Genomic DNA, 17863 nt, shown 5'->3' with positions numbered 1-17863 from the left:
CAAATATAGAACAGTGCTTTTGGAGTCTTATGAGAAAATGTGATTCTGATCTATTATATGACACTATATTTCCAGAGATATTACATTGGGAAATTCATAATCACATGGAGAGCTTCGATCTAGATGCCATATTAAGAGATGAGAAAAAGGAAAACTTACTCTAGCGCCACCCTAGTCAAAAATGTATGAGATCTGTTAGATATTACACACCATAAAGTGGCTTGCAAAGGCACTCTCCCTAAGGAGACATAGTATCATTCTGAGCCACGTCAATGACCTCTCATCTTTTAATACACAACCCGCCTTCCCACTGATTCTCCCAGGTTGACCCCCCTCCTCCCAGGACCATGTTGTCAAACCTATGGCATGCCCTAGCCAGACTTCTTGATCGCTAATGTGGAATCCAGGATAGTGGTCCCAGTTTCCCCAGTGAGTGAGCACTTTCTTTAGGTGTATGTGCAAATTTACATACAACTGAAAGCTGTCCATGTAAGCTGTAGGTCTGCAGTTTGCTGTTCTTTGTTTGTTTTTTCTTCCCCTTCATTTCAATGGCAATTGCAAGGCAGAATCCACTTGAAGATAAATCCTGAAGCTCCTTTTTTCATCTAGCTAATTTTTTTCTCTCGCCTGACTCCCATTGAAATGAATGGAAATATTGGTAGGCACTTGCTAAAAACTGTGCGAACTTGCGTCTCTCTTTTGGCCCACATTACACCAAAAGCACTGTTCTGTGTTTTATAATGCCAAGATATAGCTTAAGTGAGCACTCCGCCCAGCCCCAGCTTCCATGCATTATTAGAGCCTAAGGACCTGTACACTACTGAAAAGCAGGGAGAGCATGCAGAACAAAGTGGATTTCACAGAAAGGAACCTAAATCCATTAATAAAGTATATTACATTTTTTATTGACACAAATGTTAGCATAAATTCAAAAGTTGTTAGAAAGTTTAGATTCACTTTAAATGTGCAAATTTAGTTTTTTTGTATTAAATCTTGGGATAGTATTAAGGCCTTGTTCATATCTGCGTTCGGGGAGTTCATATCCGCATGGGGACCCCTCGAACAGAATACTGAATGCATTGATAAGTGGTGAGAAATGAAAGTTATAGTCTATGGGGTCCGTGTGCTTTCCGTGCGCTGTCCACATGAATCATGTGGAGAGAAAAGTACTTCAAGAACTACTCTGCTCTCCATGATTCGTGCGGAAAACACATGGACCCCATTATAGTCTATGGGGTCTGTGTGCCTTCATTGCTCACCGCTTGTCAATGTGTTTGGTATACCATTCAGATGTGAACTAGGCATAATACTTTTAGCAATGTTGCAAATGAAACAGTATTAAGGTGTGGAATTCATGTTCTATTTATTGAAAATGTAAATTGTATATCAGGAGTTACATGGAGCACTGCATAAACTTCAGAGAGAATTGCAGGAGAAGAGTCAGCATCTTAAAAGCCTAGAAGAAGAGAAATGTACTAAGCTACTTGCCCAGGAGCACAACATTGAAAGGTTAAAGCAGACTGTAAACCAGAAAGAACAAATACTGCAAGTAAGTGAATGAATTTGTCATAAGGATTTAGAACACACTCCAACATGTAAAGTTTATTTCAGCAAGCCAATATGGATATTGGGCGATTGAGCAAGCAGAAAATAGAGAAGGTTTTTTTTGTGTTTTTTGCTTCGTTTTTTTCAGTCAAAGACATGAATGGTTACAAAAGAAATGGGACATGTATAGGAAGCTCTTATACATTTACCTTCTCTGCTCAATCCACTTTGCTTTTTGCTCAAAAAAAACCAAAACAGCAAAATCTGCAACAAAAAATCTGCAAATCAACACAGGGTCTCAGCTTCACACAACTTTTTGGCTCTCTGTAACCAGCTTTACACAACTTTTTGGTTCTTTGCAACTTTTTTGCTCTGTTGTATTGTAACCATCAAGTAAGAACTATGTTGTTGACAACCCGGCTTTTATTAAGTACATTTCGGAGTACCAAACCAGTAACTTCTTTCTCCAATTTTTTATTTTTTTTTTAAATTCTTTTAGGAGTACATGGATGTCTTGCAGTATCAACAAGGTTTAGAAAAAGTCCCAGGTGGTAATGAACATATGATAGAAAAACTACGACAGAGAATTAAAGAGAGAGATGCTGCCCTAGAGGTACATGAATTACACGTCTTGGAACGTTACATATAAAATAGGCTATTCTAGGTGCCATATTGAGCATTGTGAAACTTTATATCCACACTTGGTGAGAACTTTTCCATGGTTCATTATATTAAATAAAATGCTTCTTACTACTTTAGCACTACTCAGATTTTCCTTTAAGTAGCAGCTGCTGCAGCAAGTAAATGCAGTCTCCACACAGTGCTCTTAGAAAGACGTGTAGTAAAGTGTTTAGACTCTGAGGGGGTGTTCACACTTGTGCTGCTGTCCGCCCACCTTGATTCCGCCAAAATTACAGAAAAAACAGCTTGGGGACGGTTTCATATGGTCAGTTTAAAAACCCATTCATTTCATTTGGTTTTTAAACCAAAGCGCCGGTGTCCATATTGCAGCCTCTCCGCCATGAAACCGCTTTTTTTTATACAGACACAAAGTCAGACATGCAGGACTTTGTGTCCATGCAAAAAAAGTGGTTTCACAGTGGAGAGGCTGTATACGGACACCGGCGGTTTGCTTTAAAAACCCAGCGGTTTGCTTACCAGATAACACTTAAAGGGAGTCTATCATTAGAAAATGACCATTAAAAAGGGTATTCCTACCTTCCATTTTCTTCTGCACCTTGCCGTTTCTGTAAAAATCCGGTGCTTGTGATATGCAAATTAAGCTCAGAGAGCACAGGGGGAGTTCCCTCTGTGCTCCGAGCACACTCACGTCATCACCTCTCTCCACCCAGGCTATTCAGGCATATGCTTAGCTGAAAATCCGTTTTCTGAATGATAGAGCCCCTTTAAAGCATATACAGTTGTTTTAGTATACTTTATACAGGCAAAATGTACATAGTGATTCCACAATAGTAGCCAATGTGCTTCATTTTGTGTTCCTACAACTTAGTGCTGCTGCAGAAGTGAATTTCACATATTAATTGAGATCCAATTTCCAACAAGATGGACAAATATTTTGCTTTTCACTATGACCTACACTTAGTACTGGAAATTTTACTTCATTTCTAAAGACTTTACTTTTGTATATTGTCCATTTATGAATGTAATATGACTTTCTGTAGCTTTAAACTGTGACTTTTTAAAGCACTAGAATAAGAATTCTTTCCATTTTGTTCAATACAAAAACAGAGAGCAGTCGATGACAAATTCTGTGCTGTAGAAGAGAAAGAAAAGGAGATGCAGCGCTTAAAGATGATCATCCGGGAGAAAGAACACGACTTAGAGAGGCTGAGTAATGTTCTTTCTGGGAATGAGGAGACCATAAACGTATGTTTTGTTTGTTTACAAATATTGCAGATGTGAACAATAGTATAGAAAGAAGATGGCCTACCTACGATTTAATCTATTGAAATATAGAAGGAAAAAAATAATAATAAATATATATATATATATATATATATATATATATATATATATATTTGTGTATGTGTTTGTATGTATGTATGTTTGTATGTCTGTGTATAAATATATATATCTATATAAAATGATAGGTTCTCAAATTGTTAAAAGTATTCTAGGCACTTAATAAAATCCTTTGTACTGTGGTCAAACAGGACATACAAATGTTGAAACTAAATGATGAAAAGGTTTGATTATTAAAAACACCTAAAGAAAACTATACATTTACTATAACTTTCACTTACAAATCACTTTGCTCTAAAACCATCTGTATTAGAGATGAGTGAGTAGTATTCGATCGAATATCTCCCCGCCATAGGTATTTGTGTAAGCGGCCGATCACCAAGGGGTTAAACGCATCAAATATTCGATGCACTTAATCCCTTGGTGTTCAGCCGCTTACACGCATACCTATGGCGGGGAGGTATTCGATTGAATACTACTCGCTCATCTCTAATCTGTATCACCCACTAAATATTTTGCTGTGGTAGAAATTCATAGTGCAGTAGTAGTGCAGTAGTAGTGTTTAATATTAAATGTTAAGGAGGATATTTTTTTTGTCTTCTGACATTGGTGGTATTATATACTGGTGGATACTTGAATTCAGCAAGCTGTCAGCTTTGCTGATATGCGCCCTGGCTCCAGAGATATCTGTGCCATTAATTTCGGCACCAATATCCCTCAACTGTCAGAAGGGTGGGCCTTACAGCTCATTGTCACATCTGGGCTATGAGGAATGCCGCCCCTGACAATACAAGGCTATGAAAGTATACAGCTGCTCTCAACTAGTGATATTTCTGGAAATAAAGGGATTTTATATTGGTGACCTATCCTAACAATAGTTCATTAATATTATTTGCCCAAAACACTCTTTCAATCTTCATACTGAAATTGATTTCCAGTTCATAGCTGGAATAATATATATATATATATATATATATATATATATATATATATATATATATATATATATACACTGTGTAATATATGCATGTATTGGGACATGCATATGATTTGAAATGCCCTTGTTCCCTTAACAAGTTAGACAGAATGTATGTATTATAGAGTTTGGACAACCTGGTGAAGGCCAAAGACATGGAACTGGAACAGATATCTGCTGCTTACAAAAATATTCAGTGGTTAAAACAGGAAACTGAGGAAAAGTACAGATGTTCACTCAATGAGAGAGAATCCATTATACTTCAGCTGCAGAAAAATCTGCAAGAAAGGAATAAAGAAATTGAGGTAAGATTTGTTTTTAAAAAAAGTACATTGCTTTAGAAATTTGTTGGAATTTGTGAAAGCAGATACTCCATTCTATATACTGCACATATTCACTGGCTGCAACATTCAGCAAACAACAAGTGCATTTCACTAGTAAAATATTTGTGAATTAGCACATGGCATCGAGGACCAAGGCAAAGGGTTTCAGCTGTTTGACAAACCAAAATATTCCTATTATATTACAAAAATAGGATTTTAGAAACAATGAAGAATTAAGACACCAAGTACATTAATAAGAAAGTTGTGGAACCCCTCAATATACTTTATCATGGGAAAAATGGAGAAACCCTTTGCATTTTGCTGGTTTCCTAAGGGAGGCCTCATTGGATAGTTCTTCGTGTCACTATGCTGTCCTGTATATGGAAGGATTCAAACCTGACCGGTTCCCCTTAAGATCCATGTTGTTTATTGTGAATAATTGTACTATAGGAGATGAGGACTTGCTTTCTTGGGAAGTCTGACATCTGCAGTGGGGATATGATTGAAGAACTTAAAATGTGTCTTCAGCGGAAAGAGAAGATGCTGCAGGATGCTGTCTTTGCAAGGAACCAACAAGCTGAAGAGCACATGAGAGAGGTCATGGATCTCTTAGCAATGGTAAGTATTAAGTGCACAAACTTGTCAGGACAATTGTATCAGCCTGAAAAAAGGTAATGGTGATGGTCTCTCCAAAATGAATGGTTTTCCTCTATGAATATAGAAGCACAATGTCATTTAAAACTGTAGAAATTTAACCTTATATGCCAGTTTTCTAAGTCACTATTTTTGTACACATCAGTTCTTTCACGCAAAAAATCCTTTTCCATTTTTGCACTGTCCTTGCCACTTCCTCAAAAAGGGGGCAAGGCGCAGACAATCAGGGGGCGGGCTATTGCCAATGCTAGATTTATCCTAAATCTGCTGATATTTTTCCTGTAGGACAAATGTTTCCCTGGCCCTTCTGATTTCCTGAGGTCTCAGCTTCAGGCTCACAGATTGGCTATGGGACTGCATTTAGTAGACCCCCAAATGGGTCTTTTCATTATCCACTGTTATGGTAGATCATTGAAATGTGAGTCTAGGAACTGGCCACTGATCTGACTCCTTATATACTCTGTTCAGCAGCGATCAGTGGGGGTCCAACTGCTCAGACAACCGCTGATCAGGAAAATGGGTAATTTTATCCCCTATATCTGAATGGAGTGGTGGTTGATCCATTAGTTTCAGTGGGAGCGTCGGAGATAGCCAAGCACGGTTCTTCAGTTATCACCTACACTCCCATTGAAATTAATGTAGTATTGCATGCTTCCTGATCACTGCTTTCATTCAGAGCAGGAGAAAATTCCCTCGTTTTCCTGGTCAGTGGAGGTCTGAGCGGTTGGAACCCCGATAATATAATAACACATATGACACATACAGAGTGGCATGCAGAGTTATATAGGTATATAGCCTATACAGTAGATGGAAGGAACTTGTACAGAGTCGTATGTCACCAGTGTCTGTATTGTAAAACCTTTAATGTGGTACACTACTGACCATTGGCTCATTTTGGGGTATAGTACAGCACACTAGTTTGACTGGGGTAGTGTTTACATTTTCTTTTCCTTTTATCATTGTAGATCTCTTCAGAAAAGATGGATCAGACTTCAATCTGTCAAAACTGTTTAGTGAAAGAACAAAATACCGGAGTCAATCAATCTGTTGAACATTTGTCCAACTTCATTCATCTCCAAAAACTTGTTCAAGAAAAAGAGAAAATAATTCAGGTATTTCATTTTTGGTATTTACCATATTTTTCGGACTATAAGACGCACTGGACTATAAGATGCACCTAGGTTTTAGAGGAGGAAAATGGGGGGAAAAAATTTTGAAGCAAAGAAATGGTAAAATATTTAATATATGGGAGTTGTAGTTTTGCAACAGCTGCAAGGCCACATTGACAGGTGACTCTGCAGCTGTACAGAGATCCATAGAGCGTTATATTTTGCGGGGCCAGATATACTTTTTAGTTATACCATTTTGGGGAACGACACTTTTATTTAAATCAGAGGCAAAACGGTGAAAAAAAAAACGGCGGTTTGAAAAATATCAGTAGAGCGGGCATTTTCGGACACCGGGTTACCTAATGTGTATGTGTTTCACAGTAATTTTCTACTTTTATATGTATTCTAGGAAAAGGAGTTGATTTAGAAGTTTTATTTATTTTATTTTATTTTTTTAAAGCTTTTTTTTTTTTTCTTCACTATTTTATTGCCCCTTCCCCCTAGGTGGCTTGAACCTGCAATCATTTGATTGCAAGTCCCATAGACTGCAATAGAAGTGTATTGCCGTCTATGGGAGATTCTCTACATTACTATTATGGCTGGTCATAGACCAAACGCAATAGTAATATAGCAGTGACAGGCCTGGGAGCCTTCAGTAGGCTCCCGGCTGTCACCAGAACAGGTCGGCTCCTGCGACCTTGCCGCGCAGGAGCTGGTCTGCAACTTTAAAGGTATGGGGCCGGTAGGGACCGGCCTCGGGGGGTATTCTACACCTTGGGGGGAAGGGGGGGTTAAGTTTTAATTCCCGCAATTAGAATGCATACTAATTGCGGGCATTAGCTTTGGGCTTCCGCGTATAGCGGAGACCCGGTTGCCATGGCGGGGCACCGTGGCAATCTTTTGACACCCCCCGACCGACAAGGATGCCGAAGACCTCGACCGATCCCTCCCACCCCGCATTCCAGCGCGCTCTATTATGGGGCATAATAGAGCGCGCTGGAATGCGGGTTGGGGTGATCGGTCGAGGTCTTCGGCATCCGTGTCGGTGGGGGGTCAAAAGTTTGCCACGGTACCCCGCCATTCCTAGTTGCGCCACTTAGACCCTGGCTAAGTTTTCCACTATGCCGAAACTTTGCATCTGCTCTTTGGGAATGACTCAAATCATAGGCTTTGTGGGCTACAACTACACTAGCAGTCACATTTACGTTGCTTCCATCTTTGTACACTATGCAGATCTGTCGGCCACAGCAACTGATTGGTAGCGGTGCCACATACTCAGATGTATGGCATCTGTTTGCATATATTTTGTTTTTGGATCCTTTTTTTCTGAGGAATGAACTGTATAGTAAAAACATGAAGTGAGCTTTACCATAATGAATTTTGTGAAAGATGTTTTAGGGTACATACACTTTGATTGTAACTGTGTATGGGAGTACAGGGCTGTGTAAGGGTCAGTGCACACAGTTTTTTGGTGCTGATTTTGAAGCTGAATCCGCCTCAAAATCAGCCTCCAAAAAAAGCCTCCCAATAGAGTTTTAGCAAAAAACTCTGTGTACAATGACCCTAACATGTAGAGAGAATGAGGGTGGGGGAGGGTCAATATAAACAGCTATATCTCAGACATTATAAAAGGTACAAACTTGCTTCTGGTGTCATATGAAAAAGGAGATTCTCTTCTCTATTTTAAAGAACTGTGCTATCTAAATTATTTCCAGAGATATGGCTGGGATTGTGATTTTTATATCATGTATATTATACTGATGCATATAAATAGTGTTTCATGAAAGAAAATAATCTCCTCAAAAGCATATTTATAAGTTTAATAATGTCCGACATATTACTGTTTGAAGTGACCCTCCCCTACCCTCATTTTCTCTACGTTATACAGCCCCACAGTGCCGCACCTCCCATGAGGCGACCTGAAGCGACCGCTTCAGGTGGCGCTATACCATGGCCCCAGGGAGGGGCCTGGACAAGTTGTCCTGGACTGGCTTAGCACTGAGCGGTGGATTGGGGAGGCCGCTGGAGCAGCGCTGCTCCAGCGGCCTCCCCTCATGCTCAGGCAGAGAGGAGTTCTTCTGCCTGCCTGCGAACGCTGATAAGCCCCGCCCATTTGCTTTGCCCCGCCCCCCCTCCACGCCCTATCTGCTTTCTGTCGTTCGCCTCGGGCGACGAAAGGGGTAGGTTCACCCCTGTAGCCCCATACACAGTAACATTAACAGAAGCAAGGCAGGCAAAGAGTCACAAAAATGCAAGATTTCACAAAAAGGAGCCAACATTTGTTAATAAAGTATGTTCCTAAATATATCTGTTACTGTTACTTTCATAAATGTGGATATTATGAATAATAACCAGGTTTATAGGTTTATACATAATAACTAGAGATGAGCGAACACTAAAATGTTCGAGGTTCGAAATTCGATTCGAACAGCCGCTCAATGTTCGTGTGTTCGAATGGGTTTCGAACCCCATTATAGTCTATGGGGAACAGATACTCGTTAAGGGGGAAACCCAAATCCGTGTCTGGAGGGTCACCAAGTCCACTATGACACCCCAGGAAATGATGCCAACACCTCTGGAATGACACTGGGACAGCAGGGGAAGCATGTCTGGGGGCATCTAACACACCAAAGACCCTCTATTACCCCAACATCACAGCCTAACAACTACACACTTTACATACTCAATACCACATCTCTGACAGTAGGAAAACACCTTGAAACATGTGTATTTGGCACTTGCAGTGAGGAGAGCTTGTCACCAGCAGTGAATTTGGCCCTTGTAGTAAGTTGAGGTTGGCACCAACATTTGTTTTGAAAATCAGGGTGGATTGAGCCTCTAACCAGCAGAGTTTGGGCAAATTCATGGTGGAGGGAGCCTCTAAACACCCCAGTTTGGGCAAATTCATGGTGGAGGGAGCCTCTAAAAACCCCAGTTTGGACCAATTCATGGTGGAGGGAGCCTCTAACCAGCCCAGTGTGGGCAAATTCATGGTGGAGGGAGCCTCTAAAAAACCCAGTTTGGACCAATTCATGGTGGAGGGAGCCTCTAACCAGCCCAGTTTGGGCAAATTCATGGTGGAGGGAGCCTCTAACCAGCCCAGTTTGGGCAAATTCATGGTGGAGGGAGCCTCTAACCAGCCCAGTTTGGGCAAATTCATGGTGGAGGGAGCCTCTAAAAAACCCAGTTTGGACCAATTCATGGTGGAGGGAGCCTCTAACCAGCCCAGTTTGGGCAAATTCATGGTGGAGGGAGCCTCTAACCAGCCCAGTTTGGACCAATTAATGGTGGAGGGAGCCTCTAACCAGCCCAGTTTGGACCAATTAATGGTGGAGGGAGCCTCTAACCAGCCCAGTTTGGACCAATTAATGGTGGAGGGAGCCTCTAACCAGCCCAGTTTGGACCAATTAATGGTGGAGGGAGCCTCTAACCACCCCAGTTTGGACCAATTCATGGTGGAGGGAGCCTCTAAACAGCCAAGTTTGGACCAATTCATGGTGGAGGGAGCCTCTAAAAACCCCAGTTTGGACCAATTCATGGTGGAGGGAGCCTCTAACCAGCCCAGTTTGGGCAAATTCATGGTGGAGGGAGCCTCTAAACAGCCCAGTTTGGGCAAATTCATGGTGGAGGGAGCCTCTAACCAGCCCAGTTTGGACCAATTAATGGTGGAGGGAGCCGCTAAACAGCCCAGTTTGGGCAAATTCATGGTGGAGGGAGCCTCTAAACAGCCCAGTTTGGACCAATTCATGGTGGAGGGAGCCTCTAAAAAACCCAGTTTGGACCAATTCATGGTGGAGGGAGCCTCTAAACAGCCCAGTTTGGGCAAATTCATGGTGGAGGGAGCCTCTAACCAGCCCAGTTTGGACCAATTAATGGTGGAGGGAGCCTCTAAACAGCCAAGTTTTGGGAAATTCATGGTGGAGGGAGCCTCTAACCAGCCCAGTTTGGACCAATTAATGGTGGAGGGAGCCTCTAAACAGCCCAGTTTGGACCAATTCATGGTGGAGGGAGCCTCTAACCAGCCCAGTTTGGGCAAATTCATGGTGGAGGGAGCCTCTAAACAGCCCAGTTTGGACCAATTCATGGTGGAGGGAGCCTCTAAACAGCCCAGTTTGGGCAAATTCATGGTGGAGGGAGCCTCTAAAAAACCCAGTTTGGACCAATTCATGGTGGAGGGAGCCTCTAACCAGCCCAGTTTGGACCAATTAATGGTGGAGGGAGCCTCTAAACAGCCAAGTTTGGACCAATTCATGGTGGAGGGAGCCTCTAAAAAACCCAGTTTGGACCAATTCATGGTGGAGGGAGCCTCTAAACAGCCCAGTTTGGGCAAATTCATGGTGGAGGGAGCCTCTAACCAGCCCAGTTTGGACCAATTAATGGTGGAGGGAGCCTCTAAACAGCCAAGTTTTGGGAAATTCATGGTGGAGGGAGCCTCTAACCAGCCCAGTTTGGACCAATTAATGGTGGAGGGAGCCTCTAAACAGCCCAGTTTGGACCAATTCATGGTGGAGGGAGCCTCTAACCAGCCCAGTTTGGGCAAATTCATGGTGGAGGGAGCCTCTAAACAGCCCAGTTTGGACCAATTCATGGTGGAGGGAGCCTCTAAACAGCCCAGTTTGGGCAAATTCATGGTGGAGGGAGCCTCTAAAAAACCCAGTTTGGACCAATTCATGGTGGAGGGAGCCTCTAACCAGCCCAGTTTGGACCAATTAATGGTGGAGGGAGCCTCTAAACAGCCAAGTTTGGACCAATTCATGGTGGAGGGAGCCTCTAAAAACCCCAGTTTGGACCAATTCATGGTGGAGGGAGCCTCTAACCAGCCCAGTTTGGGCAAATTCATGGTGGAGGGAGCCTCTAAAAAACCCAGTTTGGACCAATTCATGGTGGAGAGAGCCTCTAACCAGCCCAGTTTGGACCAATTAATGGTGGAGGGAGCCTCTAAACAGCCAAGTTTGGACCAATTCATGGTGGAGGGAGCCTCTAAAAAACCCAGTTTGGACCAATTCATGGTGGAGGGAGCCTCTAACCAGCCCAGTTTGGACCAATTCATGGTGGAGGGAGCCTCTAAACAGCCCAGTTTGGGCAAATTCATGGTGGAGGGAGCCTCTAAAAACCCCCAGTTTGGACCAATTCATGGTGGAGGGAGCCTCTAAAAACCCCAGTTTGGACCAATTCATGGTGGAGGGAGCCTCTAAAAACCCCAGTTTGGACCAATTCATGGTGGAGGGAGCCGCTAAACAGCCCAGTTTGGACCAATTCATGGTGGAGGGAGCCTCTAACCAGCAGAGTTGGTGGAAATCAGGGTGGAGGGAGCCTCTAACCAGCAGAGTTGGGGGAAATCAGGGTGGAGGGAGCCTAGTATTAGCAGAATTGTGCAACGCTTATGGTGGATGAGTATGAGGATGCGGAGGAATTGGAGAGGTTGAGTACAGACATGGAGTTTCATGTTGGGGTGCTTTACACAGGTGGGCACAAAAATGACGGCTCTACCCAGTGGTGGTTCATTTTTATCAAAGTGAGCCGGTCGGCACTCTCAGCTGACAGACGGGTGCGCTTGTCAGTGATGATGCCACCGGCTGCACTGAACACCCTCTCAGATAGGACGCTGGCGGCAGGACAGGACAGCACCTCCAAGGCATATAGGGCAAGTTCAAGCCACAGGTCCAACTTCGACACCCAATACGTGTAGGGCGCAGAGGGGTCGGAGAGGACAGGGCTGTGGTCGGAAAGGTATTCCCGCAACATGCGCCTATACTTCTCACGCCTGGTGACACTAGGACCCTCCGTGGCGGCACTTTGGCGAGGGGGTGCCATCAAGGTGTCCCAGACCTTAGACAGTGTGCCCCTCGTTTGTGTGGACCGGTGAGAACTTGGTTGCCTACTGGAGGAACTGCCCTCCCTGCCGCCAACGTCACATGCTGGAAACATCTCCATCATATTCTGCACCAATTGCCTGTGGCAAGCATTGATGCGATTGGCCCTCCCCTCTACCGGAATAAAAGACGAGATGTTGTTTTTATACCGGGGGTCAAGGATAGCAAAGATCCAGTACTGGTTGTCCTCCATGATTTTGACAATACGCTTGTCGGTTGTAAAGCACCCCAACATGAACTCAGCCATGTCTGCCACAGTGTTAGTTGGCATGACTCCTCTGGCCCCACCGGAAAGTTCAATCTCCATTTCCTCCTCATCCTCCATGTCTACCCATCCGCGCTGCAACAATGGGACGATTCGAAGTTGCCCGGAAGCCTCCTGTATCACCATCACATCATCGGACAACTCTTCTTCCTCCTCCTCCTCCTCCTCCTCCTCCATTAAACGCAGTGAAGCGGACAGATGTGTGGACCTACTCTCCAGCTGTGACGGATCGGATGCTATCCCTAACTCCTCTGTGTGATCTGAGTTATCCCTGATGTCAATCAGGGATTCTCTCAGAACACACAAGAGCGGGATTGTAAGGCTCACCATCGCATCCTCAGAGCTCACCCTCCTTGTGGACTCCTCAAAGACCCGTAGGATGTCACAAAGGTCTCTCATCCATGGCCACTCATGGATGTGAAACTGAGGCAGCTGACTTTGTGGCACCCTAGGGTTTTGTAGCTGGTATTCCATCAAAGGTCTCTGCTGCTCAACCACTCTATTCAACATCTGAAACGTTGAGTTCCAGCGTGTGGGGACGTCGCACAAAAGCCGGTGTTGTGGCACATGCAGGCGTTGCTGGAGAGATTTTAAGCTAGCAGCGGCTACTGTCGACTTGCGAAAGTGGGCGCACATGCGCCGCACTTTCACCAGTAGCTCTGGAACATTGGGGTAGCTCTTTAGGAAACGTTGCACCACTAGGTTGAAGACGTGGGCCAGGCATGGAACATGTTGGAGTCCGGCAAGCTCCAGAGCTGCTACCAGGTTCCGGCCGTTATCACAAACGACCATGCCTGGGCCCAGGTGCAGCGGCTCAAACCATATTGCCGTCTCATCGAGGAGGGCATCCCTCACCTCGGAGGCAGTGTGCTGTCTGTCCCCCAAGCTGATCAGCTTCAGCACAGCCTGCTGACGTCTACCAACGCCAGTGCTGCAACGTTTCCAACTCGTAGCTGGGGTCAATCTAACAGCGGAGGAGGAGGCGGTGGCGGAGGAGGAGGCGGTGGCGGAGGAGGAGGCGGTAGAGGAGGAGGAGGAGGGGGGTGTTCTTCTCGTGTCCCTGCCAGGAATGTTAGGCGGGGAGACGAGGTACACCGGGCCAGTTTGGGAAGCAGTCCCAGCCTCAACTACATTCACCCAGTGTGCCGTCAGTGAAATGTAGCGTCCCTGTCCGCATGCACTTGTCCACGCGTCGGTGGTCAAGTGGACCTTTGTGCAAAGCGCGGAACTAAGGGCCCGCCTGATGTTGAGTGACACGTGCTGGTGCAAGGCGGGGACGGCACACCGGGAGAAGTAGTGACGGCTAGGGACGGCATAGCGAGGTGCCGCAGTTGCCATCAGGTCCAGGAAGGCGGGAGTTTCAACAAGCCGGAACGCCAACATCTCCTGGGCCAGCAGTTTAGCGATGTTGGCGTTCAAGGCTTGCGCGTGTGGGTGGTTAGCAGTGTATTTCTGCCGCCGCTCCAATGTCTGAGAGATGGTGGGTTGTTGTAAAGAAACGCCTGATGGTGCCTTTGATGGTGCAGGAGAAGGAGATAAGACAGGACCAGGGGAGGATGAGGTAGAAGTCAACAAAGTGGCGGAGGCAGATGAAGTGGTGTCCTGGCTCGTCCTCTGGAGTGCATCGCCAGCACAGTCAGCAGTGGCAGTGGCAGAGGCAGAGGCAGAGGCAGTGGCAGTGGCGTGAACGGCAGGCGGCCTTTGTCCTGCCGTTGCTGCCTGCCACTGATTCCAGTGCTTGGATTCCAAATGACGGCGCATTGAAGTGGTGGACAGGTTGCTCTTCTCAGAGCCCCTAATCAATTTCGAGAGGCAAATTGTGCAGACAACACTATATCTGTCCTCGGCGCATTCCTTGAAAAAACTCCACACCTTCGAGAAACGTGCCCTCGAGGTGGGAGTTTTTCGGGGCTGGGTACGAACTGGAACATCTTGGGAGATTCCGGGTGTGGCCTGGCTTCGCCTAAGCTGCTGACCTCTGCCTCTGCCTCTAGCTACCCTTTTTGGTGCTGCACCTGCCTCAACATCCACACTACTTTCCCCGCTTGACATCCCCCCTGTCCAGGTCGGGTCAGTGTCCTCATCATCCACCACTTCCTCTTCCAACTCCTGTCTCATCTCCTCCTCCCGCACAATGCGCCGGTCAACTGGATGCCCTGACGGCAACTGCGTCACATCATCGTCGATGAGGGTGGGTTGCTGGTCATCCACCACCAAATCGAACGGAGATGGAGGAGACTCTAGTGTTTGAGCATCTGGACACAGATGCTCCTCTGTTAGGTTCGTGGAATCGTGACGTGGAGAGGCAGGTTGAGGGACAATGAAAGGAGCGGAGAACAGCTCTGGGGAGCAGGGACAGTTTGGGTTATTGTTCTGTAAAGCTTCGGAATTTTGGGAGGAAGGAAGACAAGACTGTTGGGTAATAGGAGGAGAGGAGGCAGAGTCTGACTGGCTGCTGGACAATGTGCTGTAAGCGTTCTCTGACAGCCATTGCAAGACCTGTTCCTGGTTCTCGGGCCTACTAAGGTTTGTACCCTGCAGTTTAGTTAATGTGGCAAGCAACCCTGGCACTGTGGAGTGGCGCAATGCTTGCTGCCCCACAGGAGTAGGCACGGGACGCCCTGTGGCTTCACTGCTACCTTGCTCCCCAGAACCATTCCCCCGACCTCGCCCACGGCCTCGTCCACGTCCCTTTCCGGGAGCCTTGCGCATTTTGAATTCCTAGTTAGAAATTGGCACTGTATACCAGTAGTAAAAATTGTGGGTGCACGTAACCCCAATATATTCTTTGAATTCCCAGTCAGACACTGGCACTATATGGCAGTAGCAAGAAATGAGGGTATTTGTATTCCCAATATATTCTTTGAATTCCCAGTCAGACACTGGCACTATATGGCAGTAGCAAGAAATGAGGGTATTTGTATTCCCAATATATTCTTTGAATTCCCAGTCAGACAATGGCACTGTATACCAGTAGTAAAAATTGTGGGTGCACGTAACCACAATATATTCTTTGAATTACCAGTCAGAAACTGGCACTATATGGCAGTAGCAAGAAATGAGGGTATTTGTATTCCCAATATATTCTTTGAATTCCCAGTCAGACAATGGCACTGTATACCAGTAGTAAAAATTGTGGGTGCACGTAACCCCAATATATTCTTTGAATTACCAGTCAGAAACTGGCACTATATGGCAGTAGCAAGAAATGAGGGTATTTATAACCCCAATATATTCTTTGAATTCCCAGTCAGACAATGGCACTGTATACCAGTAGTAAAAATTGTGGGTGCACGTAACCCCAATATATTCTTTGAATTCCCAGTCAGACACTGGCACTATATGGCAGTAGCAAGAAATGAGGGTATTTGTATTCCCAATATACTCTTTGAATTCCCAGTCAGACAATGGCACTGTATACCAGTAGTAAAAATTGTGGGTGCACGTAACCCCAATATATTCTTTGAATTACCAGTCAGAAACTGGCACTATATGGCAGTAGCAAGAAATGAGGGTATTTGTATTCCCAATATATTCTTTGAATTCCCAGTCAGACAATGGCACTGTATACCAGTAGTAAAAATTGTGGGTGCACGTAACCCCAATATATTCTTTGAATTCCCAGTCAGACACTGGCACTATATGGCAGTAGCAAGAAATGAGGGTATTTGTATTCCCAATATATTCTTTGAATTCCCAGTCAGACAATGGCACTGTATACCAGTAGTAAAAATTGTGGGTGCACGTAACCCCAATATATTCTTTGAATTCCCAGTCAGACACTGGCACTATATGGCAGTAGCAAGAAATGAGGGTATTTGTATTCCCAATATATTCTTTGAATTCCCAGTCAGACAATGGCACTGTATACCAGTAGTAAAAATTGTGGGTGCACGTAACCCCAATATATTCTTTGAATTACCAGTCAGACACTGGCACTATATGGCAGTAGCAAGAAATGAGGGTATTTGTATTCCCAATATATTCTTTGAATTCCCAGTCAGACAATGGCACTGTATACCAGTAGTAAAAATTGTGGGTGCACGTAACCCCAATATATTCTTTGAATTCCCAGTCAGACACTGGCACTATATGGCAGTAGCAAGAAATGAGGGTATTTGTATTCCCAATATATTCTTTGAATTCCCAGTCAGACAATGGCACTGTATACCAGTAGTAAAAATTGTGGGTGCACGTAACCCCAATATATTCTTTGAATTCCCAGTCAGACACTGGCACTATATGGCAGTAGCAAGAAATGAGGGTATTTGTATTCCCAATATATTCTTTGAATTCCCAGTCAGACAATGGCACTGTATACCAGTAGTAAAAATTGTGGGTGCACGTAACCCCAATATATTCTTTGAATTCCCAGTCAGACACTGGCACTATATGGCAGTAGCAAGAAATGAGGGTATTTGTATTCCCAATATATTCTTTGAATTCCCAGTCAGACAATGGCACTGTATACCAGTAGTAAAAATTGTGGGTGCACGTAACCCCAATATATTCTTTGAATTACCAGTCAGAAACTGGCACTATATGGCAGTAGCAAGAAATGAGGGTATTTGTATTCCCAATATATTCTTTGAATTCCCAGTCAGACAATGGCACTGTATACCAGTAGTAAAAATTGTGGGTGCACGTAACCCCAATATATTCTTTGAATTCCCAGTCAGACACTGGCACTATATGGCAGTAGCAAGAAATGAGGGTATTTGTATTCCCAATATATTCTTTGAATTCCCAGTCAGACAATGGCACTGTATACCAGTAGTAAAAATTGTGGGTGCACGTAACCCCAATATATTCTTTGAATTCCCAGTCAGACACTGGCACTATATGGCAGTAGCAAGAAATGAGGGTATTTGTATTCCCAATATATTCTTTGAATTCCCAGTCAGACAATGGCACTGTATACCAGTAGTAAAAATTGTGGGTGCACGTAACCCCAATATATTCTTTGAATTCCCAGTCAGACACTGGCACTATATGGCAGTAGCAAGAAATGAGGGTATTTGTATTCCCAATATATTCTTTGAATTCCCAGTCAGACAATGGCACTGTATACCAGTAGTAAAAATTGTGGGTGCACGTAACCCCAATATATTCTTTGAATTCCCAGTCAGACACTG

The 17863-nt window shown here is 44.5% G+C and overlaps 1 protein-coding gene across 2 annotated transcripts in view; it reads left to right on the top strand.

Annotated features, from left to right (window-relative positions):
• The window catches only part of PDE4DIP (phosphodiesterase 4D interacting protein), a 184743-nt gene that overhangs the window by 81887 nt on the left and 84993 nt on the right, over positions 1–17863 (top strand). For both annotated transcript variants that reach the window (XM_075286675.1, XM_075286674.1), the window contains 6 exons: positions 1391–1549; positions 2045–2158; positions 3295–3432; positions 4630–4809; positions 5278–5445; positions 6447–6593. In XM_075286675.1, coding sequence (XP_075142776.1) covers positions 1391–1549; positions 2045–2158; positions 3295–3432; positions 4630–4809; positions 5278–5445; positions 6447–6593 — 906 coding nt within the window. The remainder of the gene's footprint in view (positions 1–1390; positions 1550–2044; positions 2159–3294; positions 3433–4629; positions 4810–5277; positions 5446–6446; positions 6594–17863) is intronic.

The sequence above is a fragment of the Leptodactylus fuscus genome, chromosome 9 (assembly GCF_031893055.1).
Source record: "Leptodactylus fuscus isolate aLepFus1 chromosome 9, aLepFus1.hap2, whole genome shotgun sequence".
Classification (NCBI taxonomy): Eukaryota; Metazoa; Chordata; class Amphibia; order Anura; family Leptodactylidae; genus Leptodactylus; species Leptodactylus fuscus.
The sequence above is the reverse complement of the archived record's forward strand: the minus strand, read 5'-3'. Positions and strand labels throughout refer to the sequence as shown.